This window comes from Canis lupus, chromosome 36, assembly GCF_011100685.1.
Source record: "Canis lupus familiaris isolate Mischka breed German Shepherd chromosome 36, alternate assembly UU_Cfam_GSD_1.0, whole genome shotgun sequence".
In the NCBI taxonomy this organism is placed as follows: domain Eukaryota; kingdom Metazoa; phylum Chordata; class Mammalia; order Carnivora; family Canidae; genus Canis; species Canis lupus.
Window position 1 is genome coordinate 5,824,518 of NC_049257.1, and position 15,709 is coordinate 5,840,226.

A 15,709-nucleotide genomic window follows, 5' to 3' on the forward strand; every position below is an offset into this window, starting at 1 on the left:
ACAAAAAGGCAAACATGTACAAATAATCATGAAACTAACTGTCTGAAGATCCTAGCAAGAGAACTTTATATCCCAAATTGGATTTTTCCTCCTGTAAAAAATTCCATTAAGGAGTTGACCCTGAAATCACAAGAAAATCCTCAAAAACTTCTGAAGCATGGAAAAGGGGCAATTAACTTTAGAAATTATAAAACAAAAACAGTGGCAATATCATTAAATATAAATTCCAAACAGATAAAAGAAAAACTGGTAAAAGTAAGATGAAAACACTATTATAGTAATATTTAACACTCTGCTATCATTCTTGACGTTAGTGTTTTTGTTTTCTTGGGGCAAATATTCCAATAGTGGAATAATGCAAATATGTATTATTAAATGTATTGTGTTTTTTAAAGGAAAGATGAACTAAGAATTGAATACAGTGGATTAGAAAACGAACAAAAATAGATCTCCAAAAAACTAGGATGGAAAAATGTAGTAATATTTGTAAATGTATCTCAAGCAATAGAAGTAGAAGATGGAGAAGAGGGAGGAGAAAACCAATACATACCAGTTTTGTAAAAATCTGAATAAAAAAAAAGTAAAAACACAATCAAAATAAGGCGTGAGGATTTGAAAAGATAATAGCATACACAATTTTATTCTAATACCTTTGAAAATCTAAATGAGGGGCACCCGGCTGGCTCAATCGGAACAGTAGGGAACTCTTGATCTTGAGGTCATGAGTTTGAGCCCCACATGGGGTGTAGTTTACTTAAATATACTTTTAAAAAATCTAAATGAAATAGGCAACTTATCTTGAAAAGAACAAATTAGCATAATTGTTATAAGGAGAAGTAGAAACACCAAAATGTACCAGTAACTTCATTGGAAATTGAAATTTAATACTAGTAGTTCATTTTCAAAACTATATGTGAGATAGCTAAAAGCTTTAAATGAATTATCTTATGTAATTTTCACGTTGTGTTGTACGTATAACAGAATCAGAATTTACAGACAAGAAATTGAGGATTAAGAAAAGGTAACGGGGGCGGGGGTGGGGGGTGGGGGGTGGTGGGGCGGGGGGTGGGGGGGGGGTGGGGCGGCGGCCCCGGGTGGCTCAGCGGTTTGGCGCCGCCTGCAGCCCAGGGTGTGATCCTGGAATCCCGGTTGGGCTCCCTGCAGGGAGCCTGCTTCTCCCTCTGCCTGTGTCTCTGCCTCTCTCTGTATCTCTCATGAATAAATAAATAAACTCTTTAAAAAAGAAAGAAAGAAAAGTTAAGTGAACTTCCATACTAATGATTGAATGAAATTCAAAACCAGACAATGTGACTCTGGAATTTAGGCATTTGACCACTGCACCAAATCCCTTTATTATTAGAGAATGATGTCTGAAAATAACATCACATGATTTTGTAGGTAATTCCCTCAAACTTTCAGGCTGAATAATTCTCCAGGCTGGATTATAATTTCAAAACACAAAGGCAGAAAGCTAGCCAGTTCATCTTATGAAGCTGACATAATCGGGAAAAAAAATCAGACAATATAGCATAAAAAATTAATTCTATGAGCAGAGATGAAAACATTCCCAAATATAATTCTAAGAAGTCCAATTCAGTATAATAGCAAAATAATAATCCATTTGGAGCAACTAGAATCTATGATAAGATAAAGATCGTTTATTATAAATATATGACAATTTTAGTAGACGCTAGAAAAAAAGCTTTGGAAAATTCAGTACTTATTCCTGAACAAAAGTTCTAAATAAGCTAGTTATAGAATGATATAACTTAAAGAGTCAGCATTGGAGTGCCTGGGTGGCTCAGTTGGTTAATCATGGACTCTTCTGCTCAGCTTAGGTCAAGAGCCATGTCAAGCTCCATGCTAGGCATGGAGCCTACTTAAAAAAAAAAAAAAAAAAAAAAAAAAACCAAAAAGACCCTGAAAAACGCCCAAAGAGTGAGCATCATAAATAACAATGAGAGACTGCAGACAATCCTACAAAATCTAGATCAAGTCTAGGATGGTAGTTATTTCTTCTGGTACTATCACAGTTCTAGAAGTCCTACCACATGTAGTGAAGCATAAACTAGTATTTGAAGATTATGATTATCTAAGTAAGAAACCCCAAAAATCTAGTGAAAAACTCTAGAAGTAATAAGAGGTTTTAGTAAGATGGGTGCCTGTGAAATAATACATAAAAATACCCAAACAACAGCTTCTTACATATCAGTGAGAAAATCAAGAAAAAATCTGTCATTCTCAAAGGCAATGAGACAGAACTACAAAAATTTCACGTGGGCTCTAAAGGAAGACTTGAATAAATGGATATACCATATTCTTGAGTTAAAAGATTAATAAAAAGATGTTAACTGTCCCTAAAATGTTGTCAAATTCTCATCAGAAGTTTGTTTAATTGTTTGGGTTGGAGATTGGCCAAACAATTATAGTTTGGAAGAATGGACAGGAATAGCTAAAACCATTTTTTAAAGGTATATATACAGGATAATTATTCCTATCATATTTTTTAATATGCAAAATTATAGTATTTAGATCAGTGTCATAGCTACATAAGAGTATATTTCATACACTCACACTTTATGTAAGATAAAGGAGGCATCCTATATTGCTTTTAACAAGTTGAAGTATATGCAATAAATGGTGTTTGACAGGATTAGGGAAAAGCATGAAGTATTCAATTGACAACATACACTATATACCATGGCTGTATCATGCAGTCAGGAAAAAAAGGCAAAGAAAATATAGGCATATATTTAACTAACATCTACACGATGAAATTTCTAACCTAAAAAAAATGGAGGAGAAAAGAGAAATAAATATATTTGAATGTACACACATGCAAAAAATCAAAGCTTACTTCTATAATATTTTTGGTATTCTGCGCTTAAGAAAAAAACCTACAGGAATATTTTTCATAAACACAAGAAACAAAGAGTCAGCATGTTTAATATTTACATAATTGTAAAATCAATAAGAAGTACATGAAGACAAAAGAAAATACATGAAGGCTTTGAAAAATATTGAAAAAGAATAAGAATATTCATACTTGATGAAATTCAAGGTACTATTGAACTTACAGAAGTTTGTTTTCATTAGATATCAGAGAAATATAAAGAAAAATATGATTGATATATTTAAATTACCAAATTAGCAAGAATTTTTAAAAGACAATGACCCTTAGAGGTAACATAGTAGAGAAGCTAAAAACACGGGTTCTGCAGTCTCATGGACCTAGTCACGACTGCATGCGTGACTGCATGACTGGGGACAAGTTACATGACTCCAGTTTCTACATTTCTTAGAGGCAGAATAACAGACCTTTTCACATCTGTTGTGCAGATTAAATGAAATAATGCAAATGATGCATTAGCAAAGTGCCTGACACATATTAGTGATCAACAAATGTTAGAAATTATTAATATGTTGGAATGGATAGAATGGCAATTATAATATATTACTGACAAATATAAAAACTCATAAACCTTTCTGGAAAGCATTTGGTGAATAGAGTTTTATAACTACTTTATCTTTTGATCTGGCTTTGACTTCCAAAATCTATCTTAAGGAGGTAATCTGAATATAACCAAAGATTATGCACAAAACTGTTCATTGTAATGCTATTTATAATTATGTAAAAATAGAAACAACCTAAATACTCAGCACTGGTTGGAAAATAATGGCATACCATTAAGAAATATTGCACAGCTATTAAAATGCTTATCAAGTACATCTTTTAATGGTATAAGAAACTATTTACAATACTAAATGAGAAAAGTAGACAATGGTATATATACCATTTTATATACATTATGATATTATCTATGTCAGAACAATAATATATGAAAAAGCCCTAGAAGAAAAAATGCTGAAATACTTACTGCAATTTCCTAGATTAGGGATCAAATATGGTTTGAGACTCATTTAGTTGGCTCACATATGTGATAATGGACTAAGATAAGATAGGACGAAGAGAATAAACTAGATAAAGTAGAATAAAAAGAAAATATCAATGTGTCTACCATCACCCTCAATCAATTTTTAGAATATTTTTATCACCCCCAAAAAGAAATGCCATTACCTTTTAGGCATCACTCCCAATCCTTCTTCCTTCTTAGCCTCTGGCAACCACTAATCTACATTTTATCTTTGAAGATGTGCCTACTCTGAATATCTCATATAAGTGGACTCATACAATAGAAACCTCATTCTTAATCCAATAATCTATATAAGACTTGGGTATTTCACAGAGCTATACAGGTTTGTGTGTGTGTGTGTGTGTGTGTGTGTGTGAGAGAGAGAGAGAGAGAGAGTGTGTGTGTGTGCACACATATATGCACACAGCAGAAGTGGGTGGTGGGGGCAGAGGGAAAGGGAGAGAGAATCTTAAGCAGGCTCCATGCCCAGCCAGAGCCCGAGTGGGGGCTTGATCTCATACCCTGATATCATGACCTGAGCTGAAATAAAGTCTGATGGTCAACCGACTGAGCCACTCAGGTACCCTGAGCAATTTAGATTTCTGATTTTAAAAACTTACATTTGTTGGTATTTTCAACCTCCCACCAACTACTAACGGGTGAAAGTTACTGTATGTCAGTTCTCTGTTATCTGTCCATTTGTTTATCTTTTCATAGGCAGTCCAGCGCAAACCAATCCATAAAGTAGCCTCCATATCCGGAAATAAGGATGTAATGAAATCTGTCAGAAAGAGATTTTTTAAAAGTATTTACTTATTCAAATTATAGATACACCAAAAAAATCTCATCGAATACTTCCTCCTTATCTACAACGATACTCTTTTACCTATTCTGTAATAAAGTAATTTAATAAGAATTTTTAAATATGCTAATTCCCCAAAGCCTCTCAGAACTAACTTGGCCCCCATATCAGAATAAAACATGTTTCCAAAACAATTCTGTTACCTTGTTCTATCTGGCTCAGCACTGAAGGAAGGGTGCCACCATAAGTGTGACAAGTATCACTTGCTTGGGAAAATGTGAGAGACTTCGGTTTGATTTTTAGAAAACACTGCAAACAAAAAACATAAATGAAGCATAAGATTCCAAGCACCGAAGAGCTCACATAGGAAGTAAATATCTCATCTTTTAGAGGGCTGCTAATTTTTGGTCTGTGAGATATGGAAATTTACAAAGTAGTACTATATGAATGCAGACCTACACTGTCAATATAAACAACTAAAGAGTGGTCTATCAGTCAAATTATTTTTTTAAAAAATCTCCCTCTTATTGAGTGCTTCCCATGTGCTAAACAGTTTGCATAATACCATCTCACTTAATTCCTACAACAAATAGGGAAACTGAGGCACGGGGCAGTTAAGTAACTTTACTTGTAAGTGAAGTAGACAGATAGTGGTATGATCAGCGTTTAGATTTATTCCAACTGATTTCAAAGGCTGAACTGATAATCATCACCTCCTTATATAAAAACATGCATTTTAAAAGAAGTCATCCCCCTTTCTTTTGGCAGGAAATCTTAATTCAAACTTACCTCAATTATGTAAATTAATTTAGTCCCAATACCTTGGTGTGTGTGTGTGTGAAGACTGTTCTAATTTTAAAAAGTCAAAATGTATCCTTATTATTTTAGCTTCAGTACAGATGTTTTCAGTTGTAAGACTCCTATCTTCCTTTTTATTTTTGATACTATGATCATGTTAGTGTGAAGTGGTACAACTTAAATACTGTTCCTTGAAGCATCCAACAGAATTTTTTTCAGACTCCCTGGAGACTGGAGTGGCCAGTGAGCTCTATGTCACTGGGTGGCTTCTAGAAAAGGCCCTAGACAGAACACCCTGAACTTGAGCTTGGAAGCTTCAGTATGTTAAGGATGGCAGAGCAAAAAGATAACAGGAGCCTAGATTTGAAGATGTTGTGGAGCTTCCATACCAACTTCAGCCCACTTACCCTCAAACTTCTTTTGTGTGAGAGAATAGATGTTCTAACATAGTATAGCAATCTCTCTACTTAGCAACCAAATGTATTTCCAAAGAGATACATATACCAATCTAGATTATCATTTCAAAGAGGCAGATATAGAATCTAGCATTTCCCAAACTTATGTAATTATTAAACCCCTTGGAAGGCAAGATCAATGATTAACATTTTGTTAGCATATATGTAGCCAAAACATAGTTTGGAAATGCTGGTCTAATTTAATTGGTCGATGCTGCTTGGATGCTTTCTTTCAAGTGGAAAATACATCAGCCAGAAATTGTCAGTTTCCTTCATGCTATAGAGACAGTTTTATTATTTAAAGTATTGTAATTCATTGAGCAATCAACATCAGCAATTTAATTTTAGTAGCAACTGGATAAGAACACAGTACTTTGAAGACCTGTAGGCATCACTAGCTTGAGAGTTAACTTGGTTTCTGGCAATGTAGAGGATCAGGTGAGTTACTGAAATAGGCAGAGGCTATCTTTAGTGAAGTTGTTTGATGGGCTGCGATTCCGCTACAGGCCATACAACCATCATGAAAGCAATCATCATTTGTACAATGTAGCAATTCCCTTTTTACCTTATTCTGAAAAGCAATCCAATCCCCAGAGCACTGTATTTTAGCTGCAGAATCTGGACTATATTTTTCTAATGAAGAGACATTATATTTTTCACAGATGAAGGGCAACTTGGTACTACAGTCTGCTGGCTTATTTAAGTCTGAGAAATGAAAAGCAGAATTACAGGGGTGAGAATTTTCCATTCAGCACATTTTAAAAACAATCCAGTAGTAAAGAAAATCTCTTTCGATTGCTCTTTCCCAAACAGTTAAAATATATTCCTCTTCTCTAGCCATTTCTATCTTCTGTTATTATTATATCAGTAGGGTAGAGCATACCAGCTTTGCCTATAAAAATGCATACATTTAGTATAAGAACCACAGTTACCACCACAGGACCTGATGGTAGGCAAATAGGCTGAAAGTGAAGGCTAATGAGGGGGAAGAGAACTAAACTATATTTAGAATTGCTACCTGTTTATCTTTGCAAATTTATTTATATGCTTTTCAGTTATGAAAGTGGTAAGTTTATTTCTAAGCAGTCACCATAGGGTAAAGGAAGTCAAAATACAATGAAAAGCAACTTTGTTTGCATTTGGAATTTAAACTACGGTCATTAGCAATAAGCCAAAATAAAATGAAGCAACCAACGTATAATTAACAGGAAAATAAGGTTAAGTTAGTAACCGAACCTGAAGTTCACATATTACATAATCAACATTAAAAGATTTGGAATTTACCATTAAACCAAGTCTTTGCAGACATGTACAAGCATTCCTCCCGAAATGTTATAGGAAAGTGATGCCATGGATATCGTGAGCTGAAAAAAAATGAGAGAGTTCACAGCTCATAATGTATTACATGTTCTATTCTGTTTTTTTTAAACTGTTATTTTAATTCTAAATTTAATGTTATGCCATTATTTTATGCCACTTTTTTCTTGATGCTAATATGTAACAGGACTTGGTTTCTGTAGTCCACACGGTTTATTGATGAATGTTCAAAACAAATTATAAATAACGATCCATTTTCTAAAGGAGAATTTGGGACTGCTTCTTTCCAATGACTTTACAAAGGCAATATCAATGGTGTCACATACTACATAAAACGACGATCTACTGGCTGGTCGGTAGTTCTCACCCACCACTTCTGTTCATCACCAGATATCTGAAAAACAAACCAACCAACAGACAAAATCACCTATCCTTATTTGTGCTGAGTTTCCTAAAGAGCTTTTATTTAAAATACCCTGTCCCACCATAACCACAACCACTAACATTTCCAGACATTCCATTACTTCAGTCTCTAAATTATGTAAACCAGGTGCTTCCATCAAAGAAGTAGCTGGAAACTTTTCACTTAACACTATGTGCTATTATAAAACATGGTCATTGTAATTATAGGTATACATTAATTCGATTATATAGTGTTCAATTGTAAATAATTATAAATTTAAAAATATAAAATTATTTTCCTATCTTACAAGGTTAGTTATTTGAAGAAATGGAAACTCAAGTTAACTATGAAGTTAACTTTTAGTACAAAATATAATAAAGAATTAGAATATCTTATATTACGGGCACTTGGGTGGCTCAGTGGGTTAAGTGTCTGCCTTCAGCTCAGGTCATGATCTCAGGATCCTGGGATTGAGCCCTGAGATGGGCTCCCTGCTCAGCGGGAAGCCTGTTTCTCCCTCTCCCTCTGCCTGCCACTCCCCCTACTTGTGCTCTCCCTCTGTCAACTAAATAAATAAATAAATTAATTAATTAATTAATTAATAACTTTAAAAAAGAATATTTTATATTATCTCTGTTGATTTTATAAGTTGACATTTATAACTAATTTGAATATTTTTAAAACATGGAGTTTTATCCCCCTTTTCTAACATGAAATGATGAATTTGGATGTTTTTAAAAAAGGCAGATTTTACTTGAAAGGAATATTTAACTTCTGTAGATTTTGGCAAGACTTCTGAAATAATTTTTGACGGAATAAATAGAAAAATAAGAAAAATATTTTAAAATATATTCTCTCAAATTACATTTGCTATTTTGTTTTTGATGGCTTTTAGTCCTGCAAGAGATGTCAAGGTAGCCAGAGAGCTGTGATTGCTAGCACAATACAGGACCGCTTCTTCATAGTTTAAGTGAGGATCAGCAACAAACCAGTATTCACTCCCTTCAATTACAACTGGAGGTCCATGAATTCCAGGACGCTCTGAAGAAGAAGAATATCAGAGTTATGCACAGATCAAACTACACCATCTAAGCATGAATTAATGTTTAAAACTATTTATGAATAGTAATCTGCTCTCTCTGGCCAGGGCAGTGCTACCTGCAAAGCACCAAGGATTGCTGAGCCAGTGAGAGACTTTGCCACCCTCCTGTACTCACAGAGGAGAACAAACCCAGCCTCAAAACCTCATTGCACACCAGCCAATCACCTTTCCTGCCTGGAGATATTTCATCTCCCTTGAAAATGTGATAGAGAAGCTGGCACTTGGGCATGGGCTTAGATAATTAACTAAATACATTACAGAAAAGATAAAACCAGCTTTGGTTAAGTTTCAGTTTTCTTAACTTACCTGGATTATACCAGTCTGGTGTTTTTAGAGTATGGCCTGGTACAAGAAAGAAAACAAAAGGCTGAGGATTAGTATCCAATTACAGATGGTGTCCTATTATAAGTAAGTGCCTTTAATCTAACTCAAGAGGACTTTCTGAGTTGGACCATTTCTGGCCAGATTATTTCTTTTCATATTATGATTGCTTTGGTTTGAATTTTGTGGGGCCTATGCTAACACTGTTTTAGTGGCAATCAAAAAGGTAGATCTGTTAACTATTAAAGTATTCCTGGTAGTTCTCTACCTTACATCACGGAAGTCACAAAGGAAGACTAGATGGATAAAATATGGCTAATAATTAGAAAGTATACATAAGTAAATGAATATATTGTATATATTACACAGAAACACTAAGGAATAGGCACAAAGATAATCATTACTGCAGGATGAGGTTATTCAGGAACTACTTCTCCATCTAATGTAATTTGAGTAATTGTTCTATAAACCTTGGTTGGTAGAATTCATTGTTCTCCCAAGGTATTCTTTTTTTTTAATTTAATTTTATTTATTTATTCATGATACACACATACACACACACACACACACAGGCAGAGACACTGGCAGAGACACTGGCAGAGAGAGAAGCAGGCTCCCCGCAGGAAGCCCAATGTCGGACTCTACCCGGGACTCGGGATCACGCCATGAGCCAAAGGCAGACACTCAACCGCTGAGCCACCCAGGCATCCCACCCCCAATGTATTATTGTAAACAATGTACAATAATCCAGTACTGAACCTTTTGAGAAGATGAGAGACAAAACTGGGAGAAAAATAATAAAAATCACCCAGAATTTCCAGTTGGAAACAGAGGAAATGTGATACTTTAATGCATTATGGGCCTTGAAATTGAGTGAGTCAGGGTCCAAATGCCCTCAGACCCTTCACTGCTATGGGACTTTGGATCTGCTGCTTAGACTCAACTCTCTACTCTATAAAAAACAAACAAACAAACAAACAAACAAAACCAGAAACAAGACTCCTACTTAACTCACAAAGACTGTGAAAATCACTTTAAGATTGCCCCTACAGAAGCATCTAGACAGTTCCAGGGCAGAACAGCTCCTTGCAGGTTGCTAGTTGCTTTCCTCTCCCTTTTCATTCTGGTTGTAGGTCACACTTGTTTCAAGGCAAAGATGTAATTTGATGACTATTAGAAACTACAGAGTAAAATAGCTGTTCTTCATTTTGCTGTTGTATCTGGGCCTAATGTAGAGAAGACTTTTCTCAGAGCACTGCCTATATATTCAACATCTTTGGTTTCTCTCTCTAAGTCAGTTCTCTATATATTGGTTAATTTCTATCAACAATGGGTCAAATTAGTTAAAAATATGCATAGTTGTTTATTGTAATCTTGTAAAAAACTTCTGTTCAGACACATGAAAAAAAGCTCAACATCACTTGGCATCAGGGAAAAACAAATCAAAACCACAATGAGATACCATCCTACATGGGTCAGAATGGCTAAAATTAGCAACTCAGGAAACAAAAGCTGTTGGTGAGGATGTGGAGGAAGAGGAACCCTCATACACTGTTGGGAATGCAAGCTAGTGCAGCCAGTCTGAAAAATAGTATAGGAACTTCTCAAAAAGTTAAAAATAGAACTACCCTATGACCCAGCAATTGCACTATTAGGTATTTATTCAAAGTATATAAAAATAGTGATACATTGGAGCACATGCACCCCAATGTTTATAGTAGTAACGTCCACAGTAAATATGAAAAGAGCCTAGATGCGCATCAACAGATGAATGGATAAAGAAGATGTAGTACACACACACACACACACACACACACACACACAGAGTTCCCTCTTTTATTAATGGCCTACCAGTTGCCTTGGTGAAAGAAACTTGACAGTTACTATACTGGATATCTTATCTTTTATTTATTTTTTAAAACAGATTTTATTTATTGATTTGAGAGAAAGAGAGAACCCAAGCAGAGAGGAGGGACAGAAGGAGATGGAGAAACAGGCTCCCTGCTAAGCAGGGAGCCCAACCTGGGGCTCCTGGGATCCTGACCTCAGCAGAAGGCAGATGCTTAACCAACTGAGCTACCCAGGCGCCCCAAGGATATCATGTCTTCTAAAGGTAATATGGTGGTGGCCTTTTTTAAAAAAGATTTTATTTATTTATTCATGAGAGACACAGAGAGAGAGAGAGAGGCACAGACACAAGCAGAGGGAGAAGCAGGCTCTATGCAGGGAGCCTGATGAGGGACTTGATCCCAGGACCCCGGGATCACACCTGAGCCAAAGGCAGATGCTCAACCACTGAGCCACTCAGGTGTCCCTACATTACGTGTCTTCTTTTCATTGAAATAATCTCTCATTCCAAAATCTAATCTCTAAATTTATCTTAAATTTTATCTTTTATAAAAATTCTTTCATGATCAAAGAGGAAGGTACCATCTAATCTCAATAAGCCAGTCTTGTACTTGTGGTTAGAATCAGGCAGGATGGAGCTTAATATATTAACTATATCTTCATGGGCTTTTTAAAACTATAATTATAGTCTAAAACACTCTCTTAGGTACTTTGGACTCAGCATTTACAATGTTCACATGAGAAGACTGTGAAAAGGAATAACTACCACTTACCTTTTGGAATCTGGCATACCCATTCAAGTTTTGTATCACAAGCAAAAGGTCTTAAATAAATAAATTCTCTGTCATCATAGAAATACCAGCTTCTTCGCCCTGGCCTCTGAATGACCTAAAGGAGAAAGAGGATTGCAGAATATTTTGAAATGGATGAAACTTCATAAAACACTAAAGTATAATCTTAAATCTCTTTTAGCCCTAGCACCTAAGATATTTATTTAATGAATGAACACAGTGTTTAAATAGTTAACAGCCTAATCAAGAACCTTCACAAGGGTTGATAGAGGAAATATGTCATAAAGTCATGTTTATGTCCAAAATGTAAATTATTGGTTTTTTTCCTGTTTTTGCTGATATGAAATTATAGATTGTACCTTTAAATTTGAGAAAGATCAAGCTAGAAAAAAAAATTTACTTCAGTGGCTTCCAAACACCAGACTATGATTAAAGCAGATCTGTGAAAATGTGACATAAGAGTCTGACCCCAAGGACCCAGGCTCCTGCTTTGATGTTGCTCTACACTAGGATGTTAGCCTCCTCTGCATGATCCAAGTAGGTCTCTATAAATTGTACTCCAGCCAGTAAGCAGGCAAGAAAGGAAAGGGGAGGGGATGACCTGGGAGGAATCTCCATCACTTTTTGGAGTTTTCTCTTAAGGCCAAGATTCTGGTGGGTACTGTGCCAAGTGAGGGGAGATTCTCCTAGAACACTGGCCTGGCTGGCCTTGTTCCTGACACAGGCCACATCAGTGTTTCTTTTAGTTAGTTTTTTTGGTAGATTTTCTAATCTCTTCACACATAAGAACTCTACTTACATAGAACATAGTATATTGCATCAGTGTTCTGGAAACATTACAAGCTTCTCTGAAGTTTTCACCTTCTCATGTGTTAAACATAATTCTATAAAAATGGCATGATACCACACAGTTTATTACCAGAACAATTGCTTTGAAAATAGGGCTTTCCAGGGGCCTTCTCAGTTCTTTGTCTCAGGCAACCTGCAGCACTTCTGGGTAATCACTTACTTGGCTTACATAGCAAAGGTATAATCTATATGTCTCCTACTTCCCCATCTTATATTTTATGCATTGACAGCTCTCCTAAACCCACTTTTGACCCTTTACACTTTTTTAAAAATACACATTTCTTCCTTCAACTCTGGTCTTCTGATTTCAACTATAGGATATTTCTTACTAAAAAAAAAAAAAAAAAAGAAAAAGGATATTTCTTACTACTAGCTTGAATTCAAAATATCTAGACTAAAATGTAGTATTTTCTCCATAAACCAGTATCCTTTCTATTTATTTCTCTCTTTTTAAAAAAAAAAATTTATTTATTCATGAGAGACACAGAGAAAGAGGCAGAGACACAGGCAGAGGGAGAAGCAGACCCCGATAGGGAACCAAATGTGGGAATCTATCCCGGGACCCCAGGACCACACCCTGAGCCAAAGGCAGATGCTCAACCACTGAGCTACCCAGGCATCCTTTTTCTATTTCTATAAACATCTAGTCATATAGCAGGGTGGACCCAGGCACGTGGGTTTAAATTTCAGTTCTATAACCCTGTACACTTACTCAGAACTCAACTTTCTTCCTTAAAAGATAAATATGTAATAGCATCTACCTCACAAGATCACCTAAGTATTAAGTGAAATAAGTACCTAGCTCACAAGTTAACAAGTATTAGCTGATGCCACCATCATCACGATTACCAGTGTCCATCACCATCACCATCTCCTTATAATACTCATTCTTGCATAAAACGTATACCTCATCTGTCATAGCTCCTATAACTACTTGTTTACTTCTCTCCTACTAAACTTAAGTTCTGTGACAACAACTGTTTTATATCTTGTCATTGTTTTATCCTCCAGAGCATTATAGACTGCTTGGACTACTATTTATGGAATCAATAAATGAATGAATTTTGCAAAGGAAGATGACTAATTGCACTTTTATGTCATCTTATCCTACTTGCTACATCTTGAAATCTGACTTGAGATGAGTCTTCTTCATACTCTCCTTGGTTCATGTCAAAAAAACTTTTATAATGCTGTTGCCTACCATCAATCTAATTTCCCAACCTTGTTTTCAACCATGGCACCGATGCAAACTTCTTGATCTGTATCCCTTTCTCCTCACTGCCTTAGTTTCTCCCTTCCACTCTTCCTTTATTTTATGCCACCTCCTCATGCCATTCCCCCATTAGAAAGGCTTACCTTATCCCATCTGTACAAAAGCACAGTTCAAGTCCTATCCCTTTTGGAAACAGGCCACAGGAACCACTTCCTCTTCTGAGTTTCATTAGAAACTAAATTGGAGACTATAACTTTACAATTATAAGAGCAACCTTTTTTGAATATGATTTTATTTTCTCAAATTAAGTTTAAGTTAGGTAGCTTGAGAGAGCAGGGCCATGGGTGTTCTTCCCTCCGATCGCATCTAATATCATGCTCCATACCTAAAAGAGGCACTCTGTGGATCTGTTGCCTGACTGTACACAATGCCAAATTTATTTTTAAATATGCAGGTTTTCCACCATTGTACTGACCTTGACAGCAGCACAGTCTCTGATATCATAATCCTGCTGAAACTCATTTTCCATGAGAATAGTAGACACCTTAGAAAACAAGAGAGGCTTGAGAACTTACGACTGATGTATAAATATTTGCAATTTAGATGTAATTTAGGCAGCTTTAATAACTCAAACACATTCACATGTCACAGTAGGAAAACCTTTTCATTTCTCTCTCTTTTTTAATATCAAGATGTTAAATCATGAGATGACTTAGAAAATATCATACTTCCAAACAATGGAAGCTACAGTTTCAGAAGTAGAGGTTAATAGTGCATTAAATTTGCAGCTGGAATTATAGAGAATAAGGAACTTGCAAAAGACCTTTTTTTGGCATGTGTTGAAATGCCAGTTATTCAATTAACTAATTTCAGATATGCTCCTATTTGAAAATGAAAGTCCAAATGAAATTTTACATTTGGAAAGTATATATGATGAATTGACACAATGGTACTGCGGAGAAAATATTTAATAAATTTTATAATAATTTGCTCCTATAAGTATTACCTAAAACCTCTCTTTAGGATAATGTAAACATTTGAAATAGTATTTAAGGTCTTTTTAAGGTCTCCCCAAACAAATTATTTCCTTTAATAAAGATACATTCTTTTTTACATAACTCTTATGTTTTTAGAATGAAAGTAAAAGCTTTCTCATTGTGGAAAAAGGAAATGAAAAACAGCACAAAGAAAATGAAAAAGATGACCACTGTATCTATATAACCATATTTTTATATTTTTAGGACTATAGAGAGAATGTATGGCTATTTTTCAATTTTTAAAAAATTTATTTATTTATTTAGGTATGGTTATTTTTTAAAAATAAAAACAAGGTTAGTATCTTTTCCCCTCACTTCATGTATGTGAATGTATTTCCATTTCAATAAAGATACTTCTTCATAATTTTAATGATTACATGGTATGTGGATGTATTATTTAACAATCAATTTACCTGATATGGAAACAAATAATCCCTTTATATTATCCCAAACAAGAAAGTTTAAACTTACTGGTGTATGATCACTCCACTCCCAGGATCCCTGTAAATCTGGGCTCCTTTTATTCAAACCTATCCACAGCCAACGCTCGTCACTATGTAAAAAGAAATTATTTAAAAAAAATTTGAGCACAGATTTGGCAAAAATATTTAGCATTCACATGTCTAGAATGCTTAAGATATAAGTTTGTCTTGTCACTAACTGAAAAGTACAATTTTAAGCTCTATAAAGATGCCTTCTAAAACAAAACCAAACTCTAAATATGAGGAAGCTATGGAAAAAATACCATATTTCTTAAAACTAAGTCTTCAGTTATGTTCTTCATATGAAAGGTAAAACATTCTACTTTGCACTTGAGGGGAAATAAAGGACATGATTATTCCAAAACTTTTACTGGAGA

The 15,709-nt window shown here is 35.1% G+C and overlaps 1 protein-coding gene across 1 annotated transcript in view; it reads right to left on the reverse strand.

Annotated features, from left to right (window-relative positions):
* Positions 1-15,709, reverse strand: part of CD302 (CD302 molecule) — a 126,747-nt gene that overhangs the window by 64,902 nt on the left and 46,136 nt on the right. The window contains 10 exon segments of the mRNA XM_038584628.1: positions 4,535-4,695; positions 4,920-5,025; positions 6,535-6,674; positions 7,254-7,333; positions 7,613-7,680; positions 8,555-8,730; positions 9,098-9,133; positions 11,734-11,848; positions 14,289-14,357; positions 15,322-15,403. Of these exon segments, the coding sequence (XP_038440556.1) occupies positions 4,535-4,695; positions 4,920-5,025; positions 6,535-6,674; positions 7,254-7,333; positions 7,613-7,680; positions 8,555-8,730; positions 9,098-9,133; positions 11,734-11,848; positions 14,289-14,357; positions 15,322-15,403 (1,033 nt within the window).